The 25519-nt window shown below is 42.3% G+C and overlaps 1 protein-coding gene across 1 annotated transcript; it reads right to left on the reverse strand.

Annotated features, from left to right (window-relative positions):
* Nucleotides 1-25497, reverse strand: nudt5 (nudix (nucleoside diphosphate linked moiety X)-type motif 5). The gene is made up of 10 exons (XM_078235938.1): nucleotides 25358-25497; nucleotides 20682-20873; nucleotides 18754-18821; nucleotides 16107-16159; nucleotides 13713-13820; nucleotides 11038-11133; nucleotides 9655-9756; nucleotides 7687-7695; nucleotides 6646-6699; nucleotides 1-5342 (listed from the first exon to the last, which is right to left on the reverse strand). The coding sequence occupies exons 2-10, from the start codon at nucleotides 20727-20729 to the stop codon at nucleotides 5233-5235; spliced, it is 648 nt and encodes a 215-aa protein (XP_078092064.1). The 5' UTR covers nucleotides 20730-20873; nucleotides 25358-25497; the 3' UTR covers nucleotides 1-5232.
* Nucleotides 25498-25519: the final 22 nt, after the last annotated feature.

The following is a 25519-nucleotide window of genomic DNA, read 5'->3' on the forward strand; positions in this document are numbered from 1 at the left end:
ACAAAAGGGTTTATTTAACTATGATAACTATTTACACTGTAGAATCTGACAAAAACATCGCACAGGTCTGCTCTCTTCTCTTCCGTGGCTCCAACTGATGGAAGATGCATGCCCTTCCTGATTGTCCAGTGTCCTGCACTTCCATTCCATAGGGTGTGACCCATTAAGGATCGCCCTTAAAGGAGCCACAAATGCTCTCAGAAATACTATAAGGGACAATGCATTCCTTTTTAAAAATGTTGCAGCATTTTCCGAGGCCGGCACCCTTTATGGAAAATAGATTTAAGGCAAACACTGAAGCAAAGTAATCCGTCAGATAATTCAAACATAAGAAACTCCAAGTTTATGACCAGCAATTTTTCCTTGTTGAGAAGGATCAGCATCCACAATTGTGGATATCAAATCTCTTGAATCAAAGGTAAACTTGGGGAAAATATATTAGTAGGTCGAAGTGGCCTCAATGTTTTGTGCAGATTGCTGGAAGCCTTTATGATTTGATCTCAAGGTATCCTTCCACAAGATTGTAAATCATGCAGCTCATCAGTGTATATTTGGATGAACAGATACAAATCCCTCTTCACCAAGATATCAATATCATTGCTAACAATCTCCTGACACCAGTCACGTATTATCTTATTGAAACTACAGCAGGGAATCTACAGGTATCACAAATTAAGAAGGGTATTCTAGTTGGCAGAAACCATTAGATTGATCAGTGGTCCTCTCACCAACAGGTATATATAACCATGTACTCAGTGCTTTAGGGTAATCATCAACAACATAAACCATTGCTTGCTATACATAACTTCTGCACTTTTGTTTTCAACATTCCAGACCAGAGCTGAGTCAATTATCCTCTTAAATGCATCATGAATATGGCAGCAACCCAGAAAACCATCAACATTTCTTGAATGGCCCTGTAGCAATAAATTTTATGGTTGCTGTGATTTTCTTTCTTCTATCACTGAGCAGTTGGAATCAGTAAAAAGGGAGTATCATGCATCTTCTATCAGTACCTTCCTGCAGGGATCAAACCATCTTGCACACAGCTGCTCCATTTGAAGTAGATAAGATTTCTCTCATGTGCTCTCATCCTTCTTTATGAACTAAATTTCTTGATGCAACAAACAGACCATGCTTCCATCTTCTGATTGAGTTCATTTACTCCATCAGTGTTAACATGTTTACGTCATGACACAACAATTCAGTATCTGCTGCCTAACTCAGTCTAAGTAGATTCATTCTTCACAATCCTGTTGGAAAGAAATGGTATTTGTGCCAAAAAAAATAACACAGTGAACAATCACCAGGCTGATTGTCAACTCATAAGGTTTTATTTCAGATGAGCAATTATATATTTAATTATCCAAATGAAGGCAACACAACAGAAAAGGCATTGCCTAATATTATTTCCATAGAATCAAAGAGGCATGAAAAACCAAATCTTGCATGACTGACAAAAGTCACGAGGATTTGGGAAACCTTGCAGCTTGTAGGTCTTCTGAAAATGAAGAACCTTAGGTACACACTCTTTTTCAACAGGTCCACAATTTACAAAAACATACAGACCACATTAGAAATGTATGCATTCACAATAAATTCATTTGTTCACTATCTTAGCAAGGCATTGACTTCTTTCTCATAAACAAGCAATGCCAGAATTTCATACGGAAGTTAATATTAGACAGTATTACTTATGGATATATTCACTTGAGCCATGACTTCAACCACAGAGATGTCACACTGTTCAGTGCTTTCAATGAGTTAAATCAAACCTTTAAAATCAAAAGAACCCTATTGTACCGAATGCCGACCTGTCCTATATGGAATTTTGTATAAGGTTGAAGCACCATTTCACATGCACTTTTTATTTTGACCACTGGTTTAAACAAAACTTTTATTTGAAAGAATAGCAATCTTTGTGCAATCAAAAATTGTTGAACTAAAATTAGTAAACTAATAAAAAACAAAAACAAACTGTAAAAGCTTATTTAGCTCTGTGACAAGGAAAAGATTAGCAAACACAAATGTGGGTCCATTACAGGCAGAGAGACAGGAGGATTTATTAGGAGGAATAAGGAAATGGCAGATAAACTAAACAAATACTTTGTGTCCATCTTTATTTAGGAAGAGTAAAAAAAACTTCCCAGAAATACTAGACAACTAAGAGACTAGTAAGAATGAGGTACTGAAAGAAATTATTAGTAAACAAAATAATACTGGTGGAATTAATGGGACTGACAGTTGATAAACCCCTTGACCTGATGACTTACATCCCAGAGTGTTCAAAGAGTGACTGTGGAGAGAATGGATGCATTAGTGGTCATCTTCCAAAATTCTATAGATTCTGGAACAGTTCCTGTAGAATCAAAGGTAGCAAATGTAACCCCACCATTTAAGAGAGGGAGAGGAGGATAAGGGAATTACAGGCCTGTTAGCCCAGCATTAGTAGTTGGGAAAATGGTAGAATCTATTCTGAAGAATGTAACTAGACACTTGGAAAATAATAGCAGGATTGGACAGGCAACATAGATTTATGAAAAGTTATATCATGTTTGACAAAACTTTGAGTTTTTATAAGGATGTAGTTAGCAGAATAGATAAGGAGGAACAAGGAGGTGTGATGTATTTTGATTTTCAGAAGGCTCTCATGAGGTCAATAAACAAAATTAGAACACATGAGAAAAGAGAGTAGGAATTAACAAGTCATTTTCAGGTTGACAAGACTCGGACACAAGGATCAGTGCTTGGGCCCCAACTGTTCACGATCTGTATTAATGACTTGGATGTGGAGCCCAAGTGTAATACTTCCAAGTTTGGTGATGGCACAAAATTAGGTGGGAAAGGGAGTTGTTCAGAGGATGCAGAGAGGCTGCAGGGGGATTTAGACAGGTAAAAGATGGAATATAATGTGGAAAAATCTGAAATTAGCCTCTTTGATAGAGAAACAGAAATGCAGAATATTTCTTAAATAGTGAGATTGGGAAGTTATGTTCAAAGTGACCCAGGTGTCCTTGAAAGCTAAATGCAGATGCTGTAAGCAATTAGGAAGGCAATGACATGTCGGCCTTTATTACAAGAGGATGTTTGTATGGGAGTCCAATTGTACTGAGCCTTGGGTGAAACCACACCTTGAGTATCGTGAAGTCTCGGTCACCTTACCTGACCATGCAGGGAATGCAGCAAAGGTTCACCAGACCAATCCCTGGGATAGTGGGATTATCCTAAAGGGAGATGGAGGAGACTAGGCCTGCATTCTTCAGAGTTCAGAAGAAAGAGAGATGACCTCATTGAAACATACAAAATTCTTACAGGACTCGACAAGACAGATCCAGGAAAGATCTTTCCCTGGTGGGGGTGGTCTAGAAACAGGGAACAGTTTCAGAATGAGGGGGCCCCATTAAGGACTGAGATGTCTTCACTCAGAGGGTGGTGAATCTTAGAAGTTCTCTCACCATGACTTAGTCATGGGGTATGTTCCAAGACAGAAATGGATAGATTGCTCTAGAGACATCAAGGGAGATAGGGATACTGCAGGAAATTGGCATCAAGGTCTGATCTGGCTTAACGGCAGAGCAAGGGGCTGAATGGCCTCCTCCTGCTTCCTATGTTACGACTAGTGTCCTTTTAGTCACAGCTCTTAAAAGCATTAAAACTGAAAGAGTATCTTTCTGCAATAACTCTGTTCTAAACAACTTTATCATTCCCTCAGATATTTACAGCAGATATGTGAAATAGCGAAAGTAAGGCATTAACCTGCACTGTATCTGTAAACAAATTTCAACAAAAACATTGGTCAATAAAACTAGAATTCATTATTAAATCAAATGCTATGGCAGCCTGTTCTGTTCTAAAACATTACAAAATGTTTACAGCATGTTTCCTGCTAAATGCATGACTTTCCTGACCTCATGTACAGTTAGTTGTATGGTACAAAACAGAGTTGTGGCGGGTCCCATCTGTACATAAAGGGCACTAACAATCCAAATGAAATATTCTCATTTAAGAACAGCAAGCATTGACTGACGAATGTGAAGAAGGAATGTCCTATTCCTGACATTATATCCAGGATTTCATACCTACAGGTGGGCAAACAAAATTATGTTGAAGTGCCTCACCTCAAAAGTAGTGTGACTAAACCGTTAGAGAGAGGAATTTTGTGCAGTTCTCAAGATGATCTTGACAGAACACGTTTTATGGAGAGTTATTGCTCACTGTGCCACCAGATAAACTCCTTGTGCCAGCTGTCCACCTTGACACCCATAGTCTTTAGTTGCCCAATACCCAACATACGACTGTTCTTGATGGGTGGAGTGGGATGGTAGGGAGACCAGCAAGGTATTTTTGAAGCAGAAATGAGACATCTGAGGCAACTGAAGTTTGAACCAAGTCTGCTCTCTGCGTCAAACTCAGTAATCTAATAGTTGAGGCTGGCAGTGCTATCTACTCCAGGACACTGAACCTACACATTAACTTATTACTGGGGACTGTGATCCCTGCAAACTGGTTCCAGCTAACCTCCAAGCCAATATCCTAATGGGAGTGATTTTGACCGACTAACAATGGGAAACGTGAGAGTACACACTCCATGCTGGGTAAATAGGAAACCCAGTTGATTTCAGAGTACCCTGCACCTTGATTTGGAGGTAAAAATTGTAATGAGTTCCTTCTTGTGGCACATAACCAGCTAAGAAAAATGAACTCTTAAAGCTGATATAATTTCAAGGCCACTGGTTTAAGGCAACTGCATAAGTCAAATTCCACTACATGGGTTTCCAGAATTTTCCCAATATTCGGATCACATTCCACAATTTTAACAAACCACAAGTCTCACCCACAATATACAAAGGAGTTTCAGTTATTACTCGACCATCTCATTCTGGTGTGCACTGGCAATTTTCTGCACCAAAGGCAAAAAAATTGGAAGCTGAGCTTTTTAAAAATATATATAATTTAATTGTGAAATCTATGCACATGTATCCTGCTTGATTGTGCAAGCGTTGTAGGAGAGGATGAAGTGATGCTATTGTCATGTCAGCAGTATATTGCAGATATGTTTGGTGAATAAGGCAGCTCAGAAAACCCAGCTTCTTAAATCTAAATAATTATAACAATGCTATTACATTCTAGAAAAATGGTACTTTGTCCCCAGTACAAGAGCAGAATACAAAGTTTGGATTAAATATTTCCGCGTGTTGAGCATCGATTGCGGATGAGAGGATCTTTACGCCTTCAAGCTTTCAAAACAGGCAACATGTTGGGTTTTGAAGAGGCGTATGTTAAACCCATTGCAAAGACATAAACTCGAGCATCCACCACAATATTTTCCTTTTGGAGCATTTCTGAAAAAAAGTCAGTGCACATTTGTGAAAAGATTCTTACGCCAATGATGAAATAACCACAACCCTATCCTGTGATTTTATTGAAGTATATTTCTGCAAATATTTCTTGCAATTGGTAACTTTCATTGCGTGTCGTGGAACGTGGTGTCACTGGCTAGGACAGCATTTTTATTGCCCACCCCTAATTGCCCTTGGGAAGCTGGTAGTAGGGTGCTTTCCTGAAACACTGCAGTCCATAGGTACACCCACAGTGCTGTTAGGGAAAGGGTTCCAGGATTTTGACCCTGTGACAGTGAAGGAACGGCCATTTATTTCCAAGTCAGGATGGTGAGCAGCTTGGAAGAGATGTTGCAGGTGGTGGTGTTCCCATGTGTTTGCTGACCATCTCCTTCTAGTTGGTAGTGGTCATTGGTTTGGAAGGTGATCCCTAAGGAGCTTAGTTGAGTTCCTGCAATGCATCTTGTAAATGATACACACTGCTGCTACTGTGAATCGGTGATGGAGGGAGTTGATGTTTGTGGATGGGATGCCAATCAAGTGGGCTGTTTTGTCCTGGTGTAAATACTTCAATACAAGACGTTTCTGGATTCTTTAAAAGTATGGTGAAGACATTGCAAGTTTTTATAATGTTTTTTGACTATTGGGGGAAAATACCAATGTGGTCGCACTGAGGTATTCCCAGTTATTGCAGGTTCAGTGGATTGGCCATGCTAAATTGTCCCTTAGTGTCCCAAGATATGTAGGTTAGGGGGATTAGTGGGGTAAATATGTGGGGCTATGAGGATAGGGCGTTGGTGGGATGCTCTGCTGGAGAGCCAGTGAAGATGCGATGGGCTGAATGGCCTCCTACTGCACTGTAGGGATTCTATGATTAGCATTTAGTAGCCTTCAGCACAAAACAATTCTTACTGTTACACTAAGGGTCACTGTCGGTGTGGAGTTTGCATATTCTCCCCATGTCTGCGTGGGTTTCCTCCGGGTGCTCCGGTTTCCTCCCAAAATCCAAAGATGTGTGGGTTGGGTGGATTGGCCATGCTAAATTGGCCCTTAATGTCAGGGGAACTAGCTGGGGTAAATGCATGGGGTTATGGGGATAGGGCCTGGGTGGGATGGTGGTCGATGCAGACTCGATGGGTCAAATGGCCTCCTTCTGCACTGTAGGATTCTATGAAGTTATGGGAATAACTGATGGAAAACATAAATTATGCGAAAAACAAAATATTAAAACTACTCAAATGTTTGCACATTTTATTACAAACCGAAACTTCTAAACATTTCAGGAACAAGAGAAAATTGATCTTACCATCAAGTTTTTTACGAAGTTCGTTTATAGGAATTAAAACAACTTCAACAAACTCTGAGAAGATAATAAGATAATAGAAGTCTCAATCAGAAGGTAACACACTGACAATTTTATTTACAAATCATAATTGAAGGATTATGCCATTTATTTGCATTAGAGGAGGTAGAGAGTTGATCGAATAGAATGAGTCAGGACTGGACAATTTTGGAAATGCTGGAAGACAGGAGAGGCTGACACAGTTTTTTCTCTGGTAGAGAAGAGGCTGAAGCTGAGGTGTATGAAATTAAGATGGTCCAAGGGAAACAGGATAGTAAGGACCCATTTCCCTTGGACAAGAGGTCATTGACCAGAGACGTAGATTTAAAGTAGTTGGAAAAGTGGGAAGTTGAGATTTGTTTCCACTCGGAGGGTGGTAGCTGTCGTAGTTCATTGTCTGTAAAGGCTGGTAGAAACAGAAACACTCATCTCATTTAGAAAACAAACCTTCATATTCTTTTGAGGTTCCATAACCACCACAGACCAAGAGCTGGAAAGTGGATTCAGGCTGATTAACACTTTACCAGCTGGCGCAGACTCAATGGGCTGATTGGCCTACTTCTGTACAGTAAGTGTTTAGGGTCATAGAACCATATACAAGAATTGGGGCGACATGGTGGCATAGTGGTTAGCACTGCTGCCTCACAGCGCCAGGGACCCGGGTTCGATTCCCGGCTTGGGTCACTGTCGGTGTGGAGTCTGCACATTCTCCCCCTGTCTGCATGGGTTTCCTCCGGGTGCTCCGGTTTCCTCCCACAATCCAAAGATGTGTGGGTTAGGTGCACTGGCCATGCTAAATTGCCCCAGTGTCAGGGGGACCAGCTGGGGTAAATGCATGAGGTTATGGGGATAGGGCCTGGGTGGGATTGTGGTCGGCGCAGACTCGATGGGCCGAATGACCTCCTTCTGCATTGTAGAATTCTATGATTCTATGAATGATATACTCCACAACCATACTTAACCAAGCCAGTCTTCCAAGTTACGTAAACGTGAATGAGAACATACCTCCGTCATCTGAAAGATGAAAAAGCTCTATTTAATCCATCTGGAAATTACTCGATTCATATTATTACACAAAACATATAGTTATTATGTCTGTAATACCAACACAACAGAATCTAAACAACTAAAAATTTGAAACATTATATATACATTCTTTATCAAATGGGAAATCTAAAATAGCTACAACATAATCTAGACTCAAGATTTTCCAAGATGGCGCCTGTTCTTGCAAGCTGTGCCCAGCATACCTTCTAATTCAATCCTTTACTCTCGTTCTATGCTTCTAAAACTTCTAACTCTTTTAAGTTCTCTAACAATGCTTTAATTCAATTTAACACTACATTCCGCACTCTCGTTTCCTTCTCTATGAACGGTATGCTTTGTCTGTATAGCGCACAAGAAACAATACTTTTCACTGTATGTTAATACATGTGACAATAATAAATCAAATCAAATTTTAATTGTAGGTAGTGATAAAAAGCTTATTTATATGTGTTTCATTATGTTGGCAATAAACAAAACTTATCAGGGCTATAATTGGGGAATATCCTGAAGGCAACTGGAGTTGACCACATCCCTTAGAGATTCAATTAACTTCACTGACAAGGCCATAAAATACTAATGGCTTTTGTAGGCCCCCCTTTATCAATTAAAGGATGCCCATGTGAGACGGTTTTAGTGAAGATGCTTTGTGAGGCTGCTATCAAAAATAGAGACATGATGTCTGACTAAGAGACTAGAGTCATGATGTGGAGATGCCGGCATTGGACTGGGGTAAGCACAGTAAGAAGTCTCACAACACCAGGTTAAAGTCCAACAGGTTTATTTGGTAGCAAATACCATAAGCTTTCGGAGTGCTGCTCCTTCGTCAGATGGAGTGGTCTCTGTTCTCCAACAGTGCACAGACACAGAAATCAAGTTACAGAATACTAATTAGAATGCAAATCTCTACAGCCAGCCAGGTCTTAAAAGGTACAGATAATGTGGTTGGAGGGAACATTAAACACAGGTTAAAGAGATGTGTATTGTCTCCAGACAGAACAGCTGGTGAGATTATGCAAGACCAGGGGCAAGCTGTGGGGGTTACTGATAATGTGACATAAATCCAACATCCCGGATCTTCAGGTAAGCGTTCTCCAAGGCGGCCTTCACGACACACGACAGCGCAGAGTCGCTGAGCAGAAACTGATAGCCAAGTTCCGCACACATGAGGACGGCCTAAACCGGGATGTTGGATTTATGTCACATTATCAGTAACCCCCACAGCTTGCCTCTGGTCTTGCAGAATCTCACCAGCTGTTCTGTCTGGAGACAATACACATCTCTTTAACCTGTGTTTAATGTTCCCTCCAACCACATTATCTGTACCTTTTAAGACCTGGCTGGCTGTAGAGATTTGCATTCTAATTAGTATTCTGTAACTTGATTTCTGTGTCTGTGCACTGTTGGAGAACAGAGACCACTCCATCTGACGAAGGAGCAGCAAGCTCCGAAAGCTTATGGTATTTGCTACCAAATAAACCTGTTGGACTTTAACCTGGTGTTGTGAGACTTCTTACTGTGAAGAGACTAGAGGACAGGCTTAGGGATGATATATTGGGGTATTCCACGAGTTATCATGATTTCATAGATCAGGGTGGTTCAGTGTTTTTTCTATTGGATCTATACGTAAAGCTTGTCATTTGTAACACTTTTGATTGGATTGTGTCCAACTGACTGTGAGCTGCAGAATTGTATAAACCAGGATGATTTTACTTGTCCGGTGGAGTGGCGTCTCGATGCATTGTGCCAAGAACCAATCACTTGCTAGTAGGTAAAATAAAGACAATCTGTCAGTTAAGTATCTTATGTTAATGTGTGTTTGTGTTAAAGTCAAACTCGGAAGTCGAGATTTTGACAGATAGTTAGTTGTGGGTTCGAGCCCCACACCAGGAGCTGAGCTAGGCTAACACATCACCTTTATCCACTTACCCAGCCTTTGTTTGGGTTTGAGGTTTTCCGAATCATCTCCATTAACATTAACAGTTACGTACTGCATTGTACAGTTGGTCAATCCGGGATCCAGGCATAAAACTGACAGAAAACAGGATTCGATTTACATTAAAAGTTGCTCAAATTCAAGTGGAGTTTCCTAATTTGGCACAGCCACACAGAATATTTTCACAGATACAATCTGAATACACTGTACATTGGCTGACAGATTGTGAAGGGGACACAGAACATTTCTCACTAACCCAGTAGATTCACAGTTAACACATTGGGTCAGGTAAAGCAAATAAATTAGTGATAAATATTCTCCCTTACCCCAAAGAGTGTGCATCTGGTTCATTAATCCTGTCCTGGCAAAACGTGGTGCAAGTATGAAGTTCATAAAGAAATACCAAACTGACCAATTTAAGGATGAATTTGGGAAATTCCTCTCTGATTCACTAAGACAAGCGAGCATCAGGAGTTGGTCAGCGATTCAGAACTACTCCTAATCACAGTTAAGGAGAAACACACTGTCTTCTTCATAAGAATTTGCTATAGTGGTTAGCACTGCTGCCTCACAGTGCCAGGGACCTGGGTTCGATTCCTGGCTTGGGTCACTGTCTGTGCGGAGTCTGCATGTTCTCCCCTTATCCGTGTGGGTTTCCTCTGGGTGCTCCGGTTTCCTCCCACAGTCCGAAGGGTGTCTGGTTAGGTGCATTGGCCATGCTAAATTCTCCCTCAGTGTACCCGGACAGGCACTGGAGTGTGATGACTAGGAGATTTTCACAGTAACTTCATTGCAGCGTTAATGTAAGCCTACTTGTGACTCTAATAAATAAACTTAAACTTTAAAACATTTCTTTCAAAAAACTTATTTACTTCCTCTTCATCATACTCAGAAAAAAACTCTGTAATGTACTTAGTTAAAACGTAACTGCCTTTAGAAAAGGTTTGACAAAAGCTTACATTCGCCCAATTTTTATTCAGTTTCAAGCGGGACAAGAGGGCTACGAAGCACAACAGGTGAGGGTGGGAGTGATGGAATTCAGTGTACATTTAGAAGTCTCTCCTAATTTCTCCACAACTTCCACAATCTAGAAGGACAAGGGCAGTAGATACATGGGAACGCCACCATACGGATGTACCCCAAGCCATTCGCCGTTCTGACTTAGAAATATAACCCGCTACTCCTTCACTGTCGTTGGATCAAATCCTTGGAACTTCCTCCCTAACAGCACTGTGGGTGTACCTACGCCACAGGAACTGCAGCGGTTCAGGAAGGCAGCTCACCACCATTTTCTGAAGGGCAATTAGGGATGGGCAGACATTGCCTGACCAGCAACGCCTACATCCTGCAAATGAATTAAAATAAAGAATTCAAACCTGGAGATGTTTCACTGATTTCTCCTTTGTATCCAGTCTCTTCCAAAAGCTCTCGTAAAGCAGCAATCTCTGCAGTTTCACCATCATCTATGAGACCTGCGAATAAAGCATATGAACACAATTATACCCCTAAACAGTGGTTTACCTAGACACGATCAAGTATGTTGCCAAATCTTATAATTCATAATGAAATGTTATATATTTGATCAAACACATGATACTGACGTGTTTGGTGTACCATCTATAGCAACTTACTGCTGAGATTTTACAAAACTAAAATTAAGAAAGCTTTCATTGATTCATTTGGGGACCCTTTTGTGCTATTTAATACAAAACTGTTCCTGGTCCACCTCACACGCATCAAGCTTTTGAAACAGTGCAAAGAGTGAAGGAAGTCTTGCTCAACCCAATTTTCTCATTCACATGACTATTTGTTTAAATACCATTCTTCGTGTGCAGGGTGGGAATTGTCAGTGCTCTTGAGGGACACTTCAATTGATAACATGGAAAAAAGGCCATTTGGTTCACCGTATCTGTGTGGCTCTTTGATCTTTAAGCAAGAATGCTAATTACTAATTAGCATGTTACCTGGTGGCACAGTGGTTAGCACTGCTGCGTCACAGCGCCAGGGACCCGGGTTCAATTCCCAGCTTGGGTCACTGTGTGGAGTTTGCATGTTCTCCCCGTATCCACGTGGGTTTCCTCCCACACTCCAAAAGACATGCTGGTTAGGTGCATTGGCCATGCTAAATTCTCCCTCAGTGTACCTGAACAGGCGCTGGAGTGTGACAACTAGGGGATTTTCACAGTAACTTCATCGCAGTGTTAATGTAATACTTGTGACACTAATAAATAAACTTTAATTAGTGGGGGCAGCACAGTGGTTAGCACCACTGCCTCACAGTGCTAGGGACCTGGGTTTGATTCCCGGCTTGGGTCACTGTCTGCGTGGAGTTTGCACATTCTCCCCCCGCGTCTGCGTGGGTTTCCTCCAGGTGCTCCTGTTTCCTCCCACAGTCCGGAGATGTGCAGGTTTGGTGGATTGGCCATGCTAAATTGCCCCTTAGTGTCAGGGAGAATAGCTATGGTAAATGAATGGGGTTATGGCGTTAGGGCCTGGGTGGGATTGTAGTCGATGCAGACTCGATGGGCTGAATGGACTCCTTCTGCATTGTAGGGTTCTATGATTCTAGTGCCAAGTTAGGGCAACTTTCACTTCTGATTTTACATGCATTGTGCATCAGAAGCTTTCAAAGAAAAGAAAGGCTCGGATTTCTATAGCACCTTTCACAGCCACCAGACCTTCCAAAGCCTGTTAGAGCCAACAAAGTACTTCTGAAGTAGTTCCTTTTGTAATGTAGGAAACATGGCAGGCATTTTGCAGACCATGAGGACTAACAAATAGCAACATGATAATGACAAGGACAATCATTTTGTGATGTTGATTGAGGTCTAAATAATGGCCAGGGCACCAGCGATAACTCATCGTCAAAATAATGCCGTGGGGCGTTTTACATCGATTTGAGAAAGCAAACTGGGCCTTGGTTTAACATCTCTTCTGAAGGGTGGCATTTCCAACAGTACAGTATTCCCTCAGTACAGTATTCCCTCAGTACTGCATCGGACTGCGAGCCTAGATTTGTTTGCACAGGAACAGGATTTGAACCCACAAGTTTTTGACAGAGAGGCGTGAGTGCTACCAACTGAGCCACAGATGATATGTTGAGAGATATGTGGCATTCACCCATTCTACAAAAGGAGTCAACAAAACTTGGAAATAAAATGTACAAGAAAAAAGAAAAACTTACAGCCGTTATTGGAAGGAGAATAAAATGTTCCAAAATTTCAGAAAGCCATGATGCCATTCGTGATTTTTTGGATCATATTTCTAGTCTTGTTCATGAGTTGCTAAAAGCTAGCAAGCAGGTGCAGCAAGTAATTAGGAAGGCAAATGGTTTGTTGGTCTTCATCATTTGAGTACAGGATTTGAGTATAGGAGTAACGATGTCTTAAACACCAAGATAAAAGCAAAATGCTGCAGATGCTAGCAGTATCCGCAGTAAAGATGTCTTGCTGCTCTGCATAGAGTCTTGGTAAGACCGCACCTGGGATAGTGTGTACAGTTTTCCATTCCTTATCACAGGAGGTACATACTTGCCATAGAGGGAGTGCACCAGAAGGTCACCAGATTAATCGCTGGGATTGCCTAATGAGGAGAGATTGGGTCTGTATTCCCTAGAGTTTCAAAGGATGAGCGATTACCTCATTGAAACTTGCAAAATTCTTACAGGATGAATGTAGATGTTTCCCCTGACTGGCAAGTCTAGAACCAGGGGACACAGTCTCAGAATAAGGGGCAGGCCATTTAAGGCTGCGATTAGGAGGAATTCCTTCAATCAGAGAGTGGTGAATCTTAGGTTTTCTACCCCAGAAGGGGTGGAAGCTCAATCATTGAGCACGTGCAAAACAGAAATCGATAGACTTCTGGAGACAGATGACATCCAGGGATACGGAGATAGCACGGGAAGTGTTGTAAATCAGCCATGATCTAATTGAATGGTGGAGCAGGCTTGTTAGGCTGAACAGCCTACTCCTGTTCCCACATCTTCTCACATCCATTGTTATTAATCAGAATAATTATTGGGACATATTCAAGTAAACACCTATTACATCACCTGCTGGTAGTTCCAGGCAGTAGCATCCCATAGGCGGCCTGAACTGTTTCACCATAATCAAACAGTCATAATGCAGAGTTTTTTTTAGCACAGCCAGTGCAGCTACTCCTAAATATTGGAAGAAAAGATGTGTCACAATATGAGCTTTCAAACTGCTAAGAACATAAAGAATAGCAGTAGACCATATGGCCCCTCAAGCCTGTTCTACCAAACAATAAGGTCTTGGCGTAATTCCTACATCAACTCCCCTTTACTCCTCAATCCCCATATCCCTTGGATTCCAAGAATCTATCCATCTCGACCTTGAATATAATCAACAGCTAAATATCTGCAGCACTCTGGGGTACAGAATTCCAAAAGATTCACAATGCTCAGTGAAGATGCTTCTCCTCACCTCAGTCTTAAAATGGCTATCCCTCATTCTGGGTCTGTGAACCCCAGGGCTGAACTCTCCTGCCAGTACAAACAACATCTCAGTCAAACCCTCACAGGATGTTCCATGTTTCAATGAGATCACCTCTCATTTTTCTGAACTTGAGACAGGACAGGCCCAGTCTATACAAACTGAGGTTACTAACTGGACACTAATGTATTAAGGATGATGCGGTTGCACCAATACATGGTCAATCCAGTGCCTTTTAAGCCAACTTCAGTCATCCACTTTCTCACATGAGCAGCCTGGGAATGGAGGGATACAAACGATTGGTCTAGTTGGACCAAGGAGCGGCACAGGCTTGGAGGGCCGAAGGGCCTGTTTCCTGTGCTGTACTGTTCTTTGTTCTTAAGTGAATAGACTTTTAACATCTGTTTGAGACATTAACCCAATCATAAATGGAATATGGGGTTGATTTACTCGGGTTTAATCTCTGGCAACTATTTTTATTTTCAAGAACACACTGCTCTAAAAACAGAAGAGGGGAAAGTGACAGCAGCCTTGTTTCCATCTGCTGCCAGCTCCACAATTGCAATATGAGCATGGGAACAGGAATGAACGAGGATAAATACATGGTCGAGAGCTTCAGGTTTTTAGTGTCCAGATCACCAACAACCTGTCCTGGTCCCCCCCATGCCAACACTATAGTTAAGAAAGCCCCTACTTTCTCAGAAGACCAAGGAAACTTGGTATGCCCACTATGACTCTCACCAACTTCTACAGATGCACCATAGAATGCATCCTTTCTGATTGTATCACAGCTTGGTGTGGCTCCTGCTCTGCCCAAGACCGCAAACAAAGGGTCGTGAACGAAGCCCATTCCATCACTTAAACCAGCCTCCCACCCATTGACACTGTCTACACTTCCCACTGCCTCGGAAAAGCAGCCAGCATAATCAAGGACCCCCACGCACCCCGGACATTCTCTCTTCCACCTTCTTCCATCGGGAAAAAGATACAAAAGTCTGAGGACAAATACCAACTGACTCAAGAACAGCTTCTTCCCTGCTGCCATCAGACTCTTGAATGGACCTAATTGCATTAAGTTGATCTTTCTCTCCACCCTAGCAATGACTGTGACACTACATTCTGCACTCTCCCCTTTCCTTCTCTATGAATGGTATGCTTTGGCTGTGTAGTGCGCAAGAAACAATACTTTTCACTGTACACCAATACATGTGGCAATAATAAATCAAATCAAATACAGCACCAGCTGTCACTTTTCTCATTACCTAATAGGATATCAAATCAGCTCAAAATGAAAGCTTCTAAATGGCTAATCTTAGAGTGTTGATGTAGTGAGTGATAATGGCTTTTGGAATGATGTCGCCAGGATATTTGACTCTTAACTTACTTACTTTAGTGTTAAGCTTTTTTGTTGCAATTACATCTTCAGGCAATCCTACTTTGACCAGGAGTAATCCATAATTTTCCCCATGTGGACAAAAATGATTCTTAGTGGGATGAGATAAGTTTTTAGGCAACCCTTTTTATTCCCTAATCAGATTCTATCAGCGAGCTATTTAACTGGGTCGTGTATCTGAGGATTAATAAAACCCACCCACAGCAAGTAGCCAACTTCAAATAACTGGGCATCAGAATTGAATGTTTGGATGACTGAATAGCAGTCTGAAAGTGTTATACCTGGCCTGACTATCCCTGTATTTGACTAGGTGTATGGAATTGCTTGTTGCATAAGATTTTTCCCTGGGCGTCGAAACTATTGGGAGACAATAATACGTAACAAATTCTATCGTGTCAATGCAACCTAACACTGTAACAAGGTGAAATGAGACAGTGATTCCGACTTCACTTCAGTCCTTTATACCTGTAATTCTTCACGGTAAACTGATCACTTTTCTAACAACAATTAAACAGGACTCACGCAGGGAATGGCAGCAACACAGAGTGGAAAATAGGCCCGAGCAATACACTGTTGAGAATTTTGCATGATAACTTACCATCAGAAGCACTGTTTGGTTTTCTGGTTGTTCGTTTCACTGTTTCCCATACCCTGTTTTACCAAAATTTTTAAAATATACATATCAAAACAGTAAAAATAACAGCTAATGTCTTTAACTTTGAAAAGGAACCTTGGGGCATTTTCCTAAGTGTAATCAGGCAAATAAAGAATGTTAAGCCAGGTAGGAGAGATGGGCTTCAAAGAGGGTTTGGAAGGTGAGGAGTCTGGCGGAGACAAAGGGGACTTAGTGAGGAGATTCCAGAACAAATGGTTAGATGATTGAAGGCACGGCTGCCAATAACAGGATGAAAGGGAGAGATGGACCGAGGAATAGAGTATTGTTGGAAGAAGGGATGTAGCACTGGACAAGATTAGAGGCCCAGGGAAATTTGCTGATGATACAAAGATCAGTGGGAAGGCAATTTGTGACGAGGATGCAAAGTGTCTGCAAAGGGATGTAGATAGGTGAAGCGAGTTGACAAAAAGTTGGCAGATGGAGTATAATGTGGAAAAGTGCAAGGTTGTCCACTTTACTCGGAACGACAGAAAAACAGAATATTATTTAAATGGAGAAAGACTGCAGAATTCCGCAGCCTGAGGGATCTGGATGGCCTTGTACATGAATCACAGTGTCAACGTGCAAGTTCAGCAAGGAATTAGGAAGGCCAATAGAATGCTGGTCTTTATTGCAAGGTGGATGGAGTTTAAAAGTAGGGAAGTCTTGCCAAAGCTGTACAGGGAATTGGCGAGACCACACCTGGAGCACTGTGTACAGTTTCAAAAGAATTGGTCTCCCATTTAAAAATGGAGATGAGGAGGCAATGAGGAACATTCATTTTTTTTAATGATCATAGAGATCAGAAGAGTAGAAAAGGTGGCATGGACAATCGCTGTGGGGCACTGGGGCAAAGGTAACCCTTTGGAGCAGAGGTCTGCTGCTTGGTGTTGCACGCGCTTGAGGAGCTGCAATGGTGTCTGTGCTGACCCGGGAATCCAGGGGAATGCATTCTCGGGAGATGAGACTGAAATCCTGGGAGGTGGGCAGTTATTGAGGCAGTCCAAGTCAGAACAACCTTTGTGGGAATTCCAACGCTAGATCTTCAAAGGAGGAAGAGTGAAGACTTGCAATCACCATAAGGGCGACGGTTTTAATGGTACTGTGTAAGTTACAGTGAATGTTGACATATCTGGGTTGGGTACTGCAAAATCCGTGGGCTCGGTCTTAGTTCTATTTACTCTTTATGTGCAATGTGGGCGTTAGACCACATTTCAACAAATAATGTTAATTCACATTTACATTATGTTAATCCTGAATGTTAAGTACAAGGTAGATATTGTAAATTGTTTTACATTCCTGACTTTGTGTACATGTAGTAAACTTTCTTTTGTTTGTTCAAAACTGTGGAATCTTGTAGCTTTATCTCTCAATAAGCACCCGAGATATTAAACTTGATCTATATTAAACAACAAGTTACTGGTCCCTAATCAGGATCATACCAAAAACCTGGAGGTCTGGTCAAGGATCAGGTGGATGGCACAGTGGTTAGCATTGCTGCCTCAGCATCAGGTACCCGGGTTCGATTCCAGCTTTGGGTGTTGGGGGGATTTTGCACGTTCTCCCTGTGTCTGCATGGGTTTCCTCCCAATGATGTGCAGATTAGATGGATTGACCATGCTAAATTGCCGCTTAGTATTCAAAGATATGTTGGTTAGGTGAATTAGCCATGGTAAATGGGCGGGGTTGTACCTGGGTAAGATGCTCTGTCGGAGAGTCCAGTGCAGACTCGATGGGTTGAATGGCCTCCTTCTGCACTGTAGGGATTCTATGATCATAGAAGAAAAACTAATCTTCCTCATTGCCTTTTCATCCCCATTTTAAATGGGAGACCAATTCTTTTGAAACTGTACACAGTGCTCCAGGTGTGGTCTCACCAATTCCCTGTACAGCTTTGGCAAGACTTCCCTACTTTTAAACTCCATCCACCTTGCAATAAAGACCAGCATTCTATTGGCCTTCCTAATTCCTTGCTGAACTTGCACGTTGACACTGTGATTCATGTACAAGGACATCCAGATCCCTCAGGCTGCGGAATTCTGCAGTCTTTCTCCATTTAAATAATATTCTGTTTTTCTGTCGTTCCGAGTAAAGTGGACAACCTTGCACTTTTCCACATTATACTCCATCTGCCAACTTTTTGCCCACTCACTTCACCTATCTACAGCCCTTTGCAGACACTTTGCATCCTCCTCACAAATTGCTTTCCAATCAACCTTTGTATCACCAGCAAATTAGGCTACAATAATTGGCAACAATTCATTGTGTTCCTTCATCCTAGAACCTAGATCATAAATAGTTGAGGCCTCCGCAAGCGTAGTTAGTCATACCACATTGATCTTGCAATCAATCACCTGTTTTTCTCAGCAATGTGGTGACAGGAGGGTAGAGCTATTCTCGTGTTATGAGTTACCTGATGGCTGGCAGGTTTTCCAGTTTGTATTTCAACTACAACATTTAGCTACACTTCCTTCCCAGCCAGTTTAAATTTCACCCTCCGTCCCTGCAACTTGCACATCTTGTCGGATGAGAAACACTTCATCAAGTGGTGGCAGAACAGCTCATGAAAATGGGATTTTTTTCCACCTACCTGGTTTTGCCGGTAGGATCGATGTAGGTTGTTTGTAGAAGTTGAGCCCATTTGCCTTTTGCCAGGACCTAGAAATGTATTAACAGCATATTCAACAGAGCAGAATTACTTCAGTTCCACTGGCTTTGTCCCGTGAGTACAGGCCAGGGACCACCAGACTGATCCCTGGTCTATTTGCACAATGACTGGACTGCTAAAACTGGCCTCAGTATTTTTTTATATTTCTTTATGGGATGTGGCCATCACAGCATTCATTGCCCATCCCTAATTGCCCTTGAACTAAGTGGCTTGCTAGACATTTAAGAGTCAACCATGTTGCTTGTGGGCCTGGAGTCGCACATAGCCCAGACCAGATAAGGACGGCAGATTCCCTTCCCTAAAGGACATTAGTGAATCAGGTAGATTTTTACAACAATCGACTATAGTTTCATGGTCATCATGAGATGTTTGCTGAATTCAAATTTTACCATCGGCCATGGTGGGATTTGAACCTGGGTCCCCAGAGCATTACCCTGGGTCTCTGGATTACTAGTCGAATGAGAATATCACTATGCCATTGCCTCCCCTAAATCATTCAGTCACGTTATGGGAGGGGGTAAGGAAAGTGAGGTAATACTGGAAGTGCATACTATGAATGCCAGGTGAAGACAGAATCAGTCGCAGAGTGTGATGGCGATGCAGCTGATTATCATGGTGTATAATCAGGAAGAGCGGTGGATGTGGTCTATATGGACTTCAGCAAGGCGTTCGATAAGGTCCCCCATGCAAGACTTCTTGAGAAAGTGAGAGGGCATGGGATCCAAGGGGCTGTTGCCTTGTGGATCCAGAACTGGCTTGCCTGCAGAAGGCAGAGAGTGGCTGTGGAGGGGTCTTTCTCTGCATGGAGGTCAGTGACCAGTGGAGTGCCCCAGGGATCTGTTCTGGGACCCTTGCTGTTTGTCATTTTCATAAATGACCTGGATGAGGAAGTGGAGGGATGGGTTGGTAAGTTTGCTGACGACACCAAGGTAGGTGGTGTTGTGGATAGTTTGGAGGGATGTCAGAAGTTGCAGCGAGACATAGATAGAATGCAAGACTGGGCGGAGAAGTGGCAGATGGACTTCAACCCGGATAAGTGTGTAGTGATCCATTTTGGCAGATCCAATGGGATGAAGCAGCAGTATAATATAAAGGGTACCATTCTTAGCAGTGTAGAGGATCAGAAGGACCTTGGGGTCCGGGTCCATAGGACTCTTAAATCGGCCTCGCAGGTGGGGGATGCGGTCAAGAAGGCGTACGGCGTACTAGCCTTCATTAATCGAGGGATTGAGGTTAGGAGTCGGGAGATAATGCTGCAGCTTTATAGGACCCTGGTTAGACCCCACTTGGAGTACTGCGCGCAGTTCTGGTCACCTCATTACAGGAAAGATGTTGAAGCCATTGAAAGGGTGCAGAGGAGATTTACAAGGATGTTGCCTGGATTGGGGGGCATGCCTTATGAGGATAGGTTGAGGGAGCTTGGTCTCTTCTCCCTGGAGAGACGAAGGATGAGAGGTGACCTGATAGAGGTTTACAAGATGTTGAGAGGTCTGGATAGGGTAGACTCTCAGAGGCTATTTCCAAGGGCTGAAATGGTTGCTACGAGAGGACACAGGTTTAAGGTGCTGGGGGGTAGGTACAGAGGAGATGTCAGGGGTAAGTTTTTCACTCAGAGGGTGGTGGGTGAGTGGAATCGGCTGACGTCGGTGGTGGTGGAAGCAAACTCGTTGGGGTCTTTTAAGAGACTTCTGGATGAGTACATGGGATTTAATGGGATTGAGGGCTATAGATAGGCCTAGAGGTAGGGATATGATCAGCGCAACTTGTGGGCCGAAGGGCCTGTTTGTGCTGTGGCTTTCTATGTTCTATGTATAAGATCAGAATACAATGCGATTTTAACACACACTTACCTCTTCTTTTACAATTGATTGGTTTGTAGGGACGGTATTTGGTTCCATGCTTTATATTGGTCCCTAAAGTTGATATTTAACTTTTCTATTTGCCGAACGATAGCAAATCAAACAGTCCTTTGGACTCAGAATTAATGCCCCTTTTATGGAGTTCTGGTGAGGCTGCTCAGTTATCTCCAAAATTCTCTCAATCTACAAAGCAAACAGAAAAAGAATAAGACTTGGTTCAGCTGAATGTTTGCTGAAACATCATCAGCATAAAATAATTCACAATTGTCCCAGAAAATAAACAGTAAAATACATTTCTGTACCACTGATTCTCCTCCTAAACCTCCCACAGCCCAGGGAGCAGGTAATTGGAGTGGTGGGGATTATTAAAGGCATTAATATTAATCTACACAATCGGCTCACGTGAGGCTGGCTGACTGACCTGGACATCGAGAAATTTAACTTTTCTCCAAAAATAACAGAAACCTGCATCGTCAATGGACGAATCACCTCACATCACACAAGACAGAAGACTCACTTACCCAAGTCTAAGCAGTAAGTTTTAAGCAAATTAGACATCACTGCTGCAGTTAACACTCGATACCAAATATTATACCATTAAAATATGATCCGCTTACTAAACCCACATTTTTTTTACATTAATAAATAAGACGTAAAGATTCACTAAGTAGGGGAAATTTGTTTTGATTTCTCTTACACAGAGGGTTTTACATTCATAGAATCCTGACAGTGCAGAGAGAGGCCATTTGGCCCATCAAGGCTGTACCGACTCTCTGAAAGAGCATCACACCCAGCTCCCCACCTCTACTCCCGTTACCATGGCTAATTTACCTATACTACACATCTTTAGACACTAAAGGGGCAATTTAGCACAACCAATCCACTTAACCTACACATCTTTGAACTGTGGGAGGAAACCCATGATGTGGAGATGCCGGCATTGGACTGGGGTAAACGCAGTAAGGAGTCTAACAACACCAGGTTAAAGTCCAACAGGTTTATTTGGTAGCTAGTGGTGTTTGCTACCAAATAAACCTGTTGGACTCTAACCTGGTGTTGTTAGACTCCTTACGGAGGAAACCCATGCAGACACGGGGAGAATGTGCAAACACCACACAGGCTCCTGCTATTATCTTGAGAAATTAGGCCTTGCTTTTGTCTTAAGTGATTGAGCATAGCAAGGATGATTCTTTACGTAGAATTAGGGCAAACCCATGGATGCTGATGCTTCTCTCCCACACCGATTTCATCAATCAGCATGTGTTTCACCTGAAGGCAGAGTTTATGGTTCTGCAAAGATAGGCTTTGGACGAGAGCTTAGGGTTTCAGTGTCAGGAGGTTTGACATTCACCAACATAAATTTACCTTTCAGCAGGAGTCAAGCTGCCCATTGGGAAAACGGAGCTCTCTGCTTCGTTAACTGATCTCAGCCGAGGTAACAATGGGAATCTACAATTACTCCCCGAGGAAAATGGGGAATTCATTCCTTTGCGTCCTCCAGAAAGAACTAGATCTGAACAAGAACCACATCGGGCATGAAACATTAATTCTGTTTCTCTCTCCACAAATGGTGTCAGACCTGATGAATTTTTCCAGAACATTTTGTTTTTATGTTTCAATTCTAGATTGCTTGTACTGTCCAAAAACACCATGCATTTCCATAGCTCTCACTCTCTCACACACATACAAGATGGACTTTACACTGAGGGGGAAAATCAGTATCTGCCAAGTATGAGAAATAGGGAAAATGGAGGATAAAGGCATACTAAAACACAAAGGTTTTAAAAAGGTTTTAGATACTGGCATATGGGGTGGGAATTCTTGAGAAACAGGAGCAGAGTAGCGAAAAGAGAACCCACCAATGGTAGAGTGGGGAGCCAAAAGGTGAATCCAAGAGGAGGCTCGAGAACATTGCTAAGGAATAGACCTATAGGATACATACCATGAGGGAATTAAAAAATCTTAAAGGATTTATATCTTAAAGAACAAAGAGAACAAAGAAAATTACAACACAGGAACAGGCCCTTTGGCCCTCCAAGCCTGCACCGACCATGCTGCCCAACTGAACTAAAACCCCCTACCCTTCCAGGGACCATATCAAGAACAAAGAAAAAAAGCTTAAATTTGCTCGGACGTGCTGAGTCAATGATTGAAGGCAGTGAGATTTTTTCAGTGGATGATGAAATGGATTGTGGTGTTGAGTTGTAACATGGAAGGTTGAGGTGGAAAGGCTAACATGGACTGCTAGTTGGGGGAGAATTAGAGAAGCCAAGACTTACTGCATTCCCATTCCACTATCACCCTGATGCTCACTGACCTACACTGGCTTCCAGTCAAGCAATGCCTTGGAGTTAAAATTTACATCATTTTTAATTCCCTCCATAGCCTCGCATGGCCACGCCTTCAGTTGCTGAGGCCCCAAGCTCGGGCATTCCTACCCTAAACCTCTCTAGCTTGCTATCCTTCTTTAAGATGCTCCTTAAAACCTACCTCATTGACTAAGCTTTTAGTCATCTGCCCCAATACGCAACTTAAGTATCATATTTTGTTTTATAATTCACCCCTATGAAGCACCTTTCGTGTTTATGTTTATTTATTAGTGTCACAAGTAAGGCTTACATTAAGACCACGGTGAAGTTACTGTGAAGTTCCCCTAGTCGCCACACTCCGGCACCTGTTCGGGTACACTAAGGGAGAATTTAGCACGGACAATGCACCTAACCAGCCCATTTTGGACTGTGGGAGGAAACCCACGCAGACACAGAGAGAATGTGCAAACTCCACACAGACAGTGACCCAAGTCAGGAATTGAACCCGGGTCACTGGTGCTGTGAGGCAGCAGTGCTAACCACTGTGCTACCTGATATTTCATAAAATATTTCATATTTTATTACATTAAAGATGTTATGTAAATACAAGTTGTTATTGCACTACTGATGAAGTACCTATTGATTTTTCATTTTAACTCATTTGGGAGCATTCCTAATTCTCAACCAGAAGATTGTAGGTTTGGGTGCCACACCAAGCTTTTGATTTCAGAAATGTGGCTGTCATAAATTTGCACCATAAGGAGTCTAACAACACCAGGGATATCCACTCAAGTGGATAGAGCTGTGAAGAAGGCCTATAGTGTGTGAGCTTTTATTAACAGGGGGTTGGAGTTTAAGAGCCGTGGGGTTATGCTGCAACTGTACAGGACCTTGGTGAGACCACATTTGGAATATTGTGTGCAGTTCTGGTCACCTCACTATAAGAAGGATGTGGAAGCGCTGGAAAGAGTGCAGAGGAGATTTACCAGGATGCTGCCTGGTTTGGAGGGTAGGTCTTATGAGGAAAGGTTGAGGGAGCTAGGGCTATTCTCTCTGGAGCGGAGGAGGCTGAGGGGAGACTTAATAGAGGTTTATAAAATGATGAAGGGGATAGATAGAGTGAACGTTCAAAGACTATTTCCTCGGGTGGATGGAGCTATTACAAGGGGGCATAACTATAGGGTTCGTGGTGGGAGATACAGGAAGGATATCAGAGGTAGGTTCTTTATTCAGAGAGTGGTTGGGGTGTGGAATGGACTGCCTGCGGTGATGGTGGAGTCAGACACTTTAGGAACATTTAAGCGGTTATTGGATAGGCACATGGAGCACACCAGGATGATAGGGAGTGGGATAGCTTGATCTTGGTTTCAGATAAAGCTCGGCACAACACCGTGGGCCGAAGGGCCTGTTCTGTGCTGTACTGTTCTATGTTAAAGTTCAACAGGTTTATTTGGTAGCAATATGGCGTTTGCTACCAAATAAACCTGTTGGACTTTAACCTGGTGTTGTTAGACTCCTTACAGTGTTGACCCCAGTCCAACGGCAGCATCTCCACATCATAAATTTGCACCGTCAGCGTAACACAGTCAAAATCCCTTGTAAATGTCCTGTTGACTATCTTAAGCTCACAGGGAATAGGGCAGGGCACATTCTCCCACATTTCTGGCCAACTCTCTTTCTATCAACCAATTATTTCTCCTCTCATCCCACCCCACCGCCCAAGAGAAAATTATGAATGATGAGTAATTGATAATGCTTGCTTTTCTAACAAAAATAGGCCCCAAAAAAAAGACAGATTTTAAAACAATCAAGTTTAAAAATGAAAGACTGAATTGAGAACGATTGAAAAGAGAGAAGTTAATTAACGTCACGAGACCCATATTAAATAAGGCAAGTCTGCCAAAAAGAACACTCTCAAAATTAAACTTTCTCATCTTCCTGTAAGGGGCTAATAGAAAGCACATACGAGAATTTTATAATTTTAACTGAATGTATTATTTAGATTGAGGATTTACAGTGAAAAAAAATAAAATGAACAGTTTACTTGTTTAACAAATCAATTCTCCTTTAAAGCTTTCACTTACATCAAACTAAACCTGAAGGAACTTGTAAAAAAGAGGAGATTCTCATAAATGTACAAAAGGAAAGTGAAAGTATAAACTGTGAACATTAAAGGGGTAAATGTTTTAATGATTTATAATAAAGATTTCACACAGGCACAGCCGGACGACAATAGCTGATACTGGCGCTTCTTCTATCATTGAAGACCAGGCAGTGAGTAAAGCACATTTTTACCTGAATTATCACTAATTAACTGACTTAATGTGTTAAGAAAACAAATATAATCAGATACTGTACCAGTGAATGAGAGGATGCAGTGGAGAATGATCCAGAGAGAGTCAAATACCAGCCCAGCACTCACCGTCCCCCGGAACCTTCCTGCGGCGCTCAGGCCTCTCCCTGCGCGAGGGTGGGGGGAGCGGCCGGAACGGTTTTCCTGCACCGGCCCGCGGAGGGGAG

The sequence above is a fragment of the Mustelus asterias genome, chromosome 19 (genome assembly GCF_964213995.1).
Source record: "Mustelus asterias chromosome 19, sMusAst1.hap1.1, whole genome shotgun sequence".
Taxonomy (NCBI): Eukaryota; Metazoa; Chordata; class Chondrichthyes; order Carcharhiniformes; family Triakidae; genus Mustelus; species Mustelus asterias.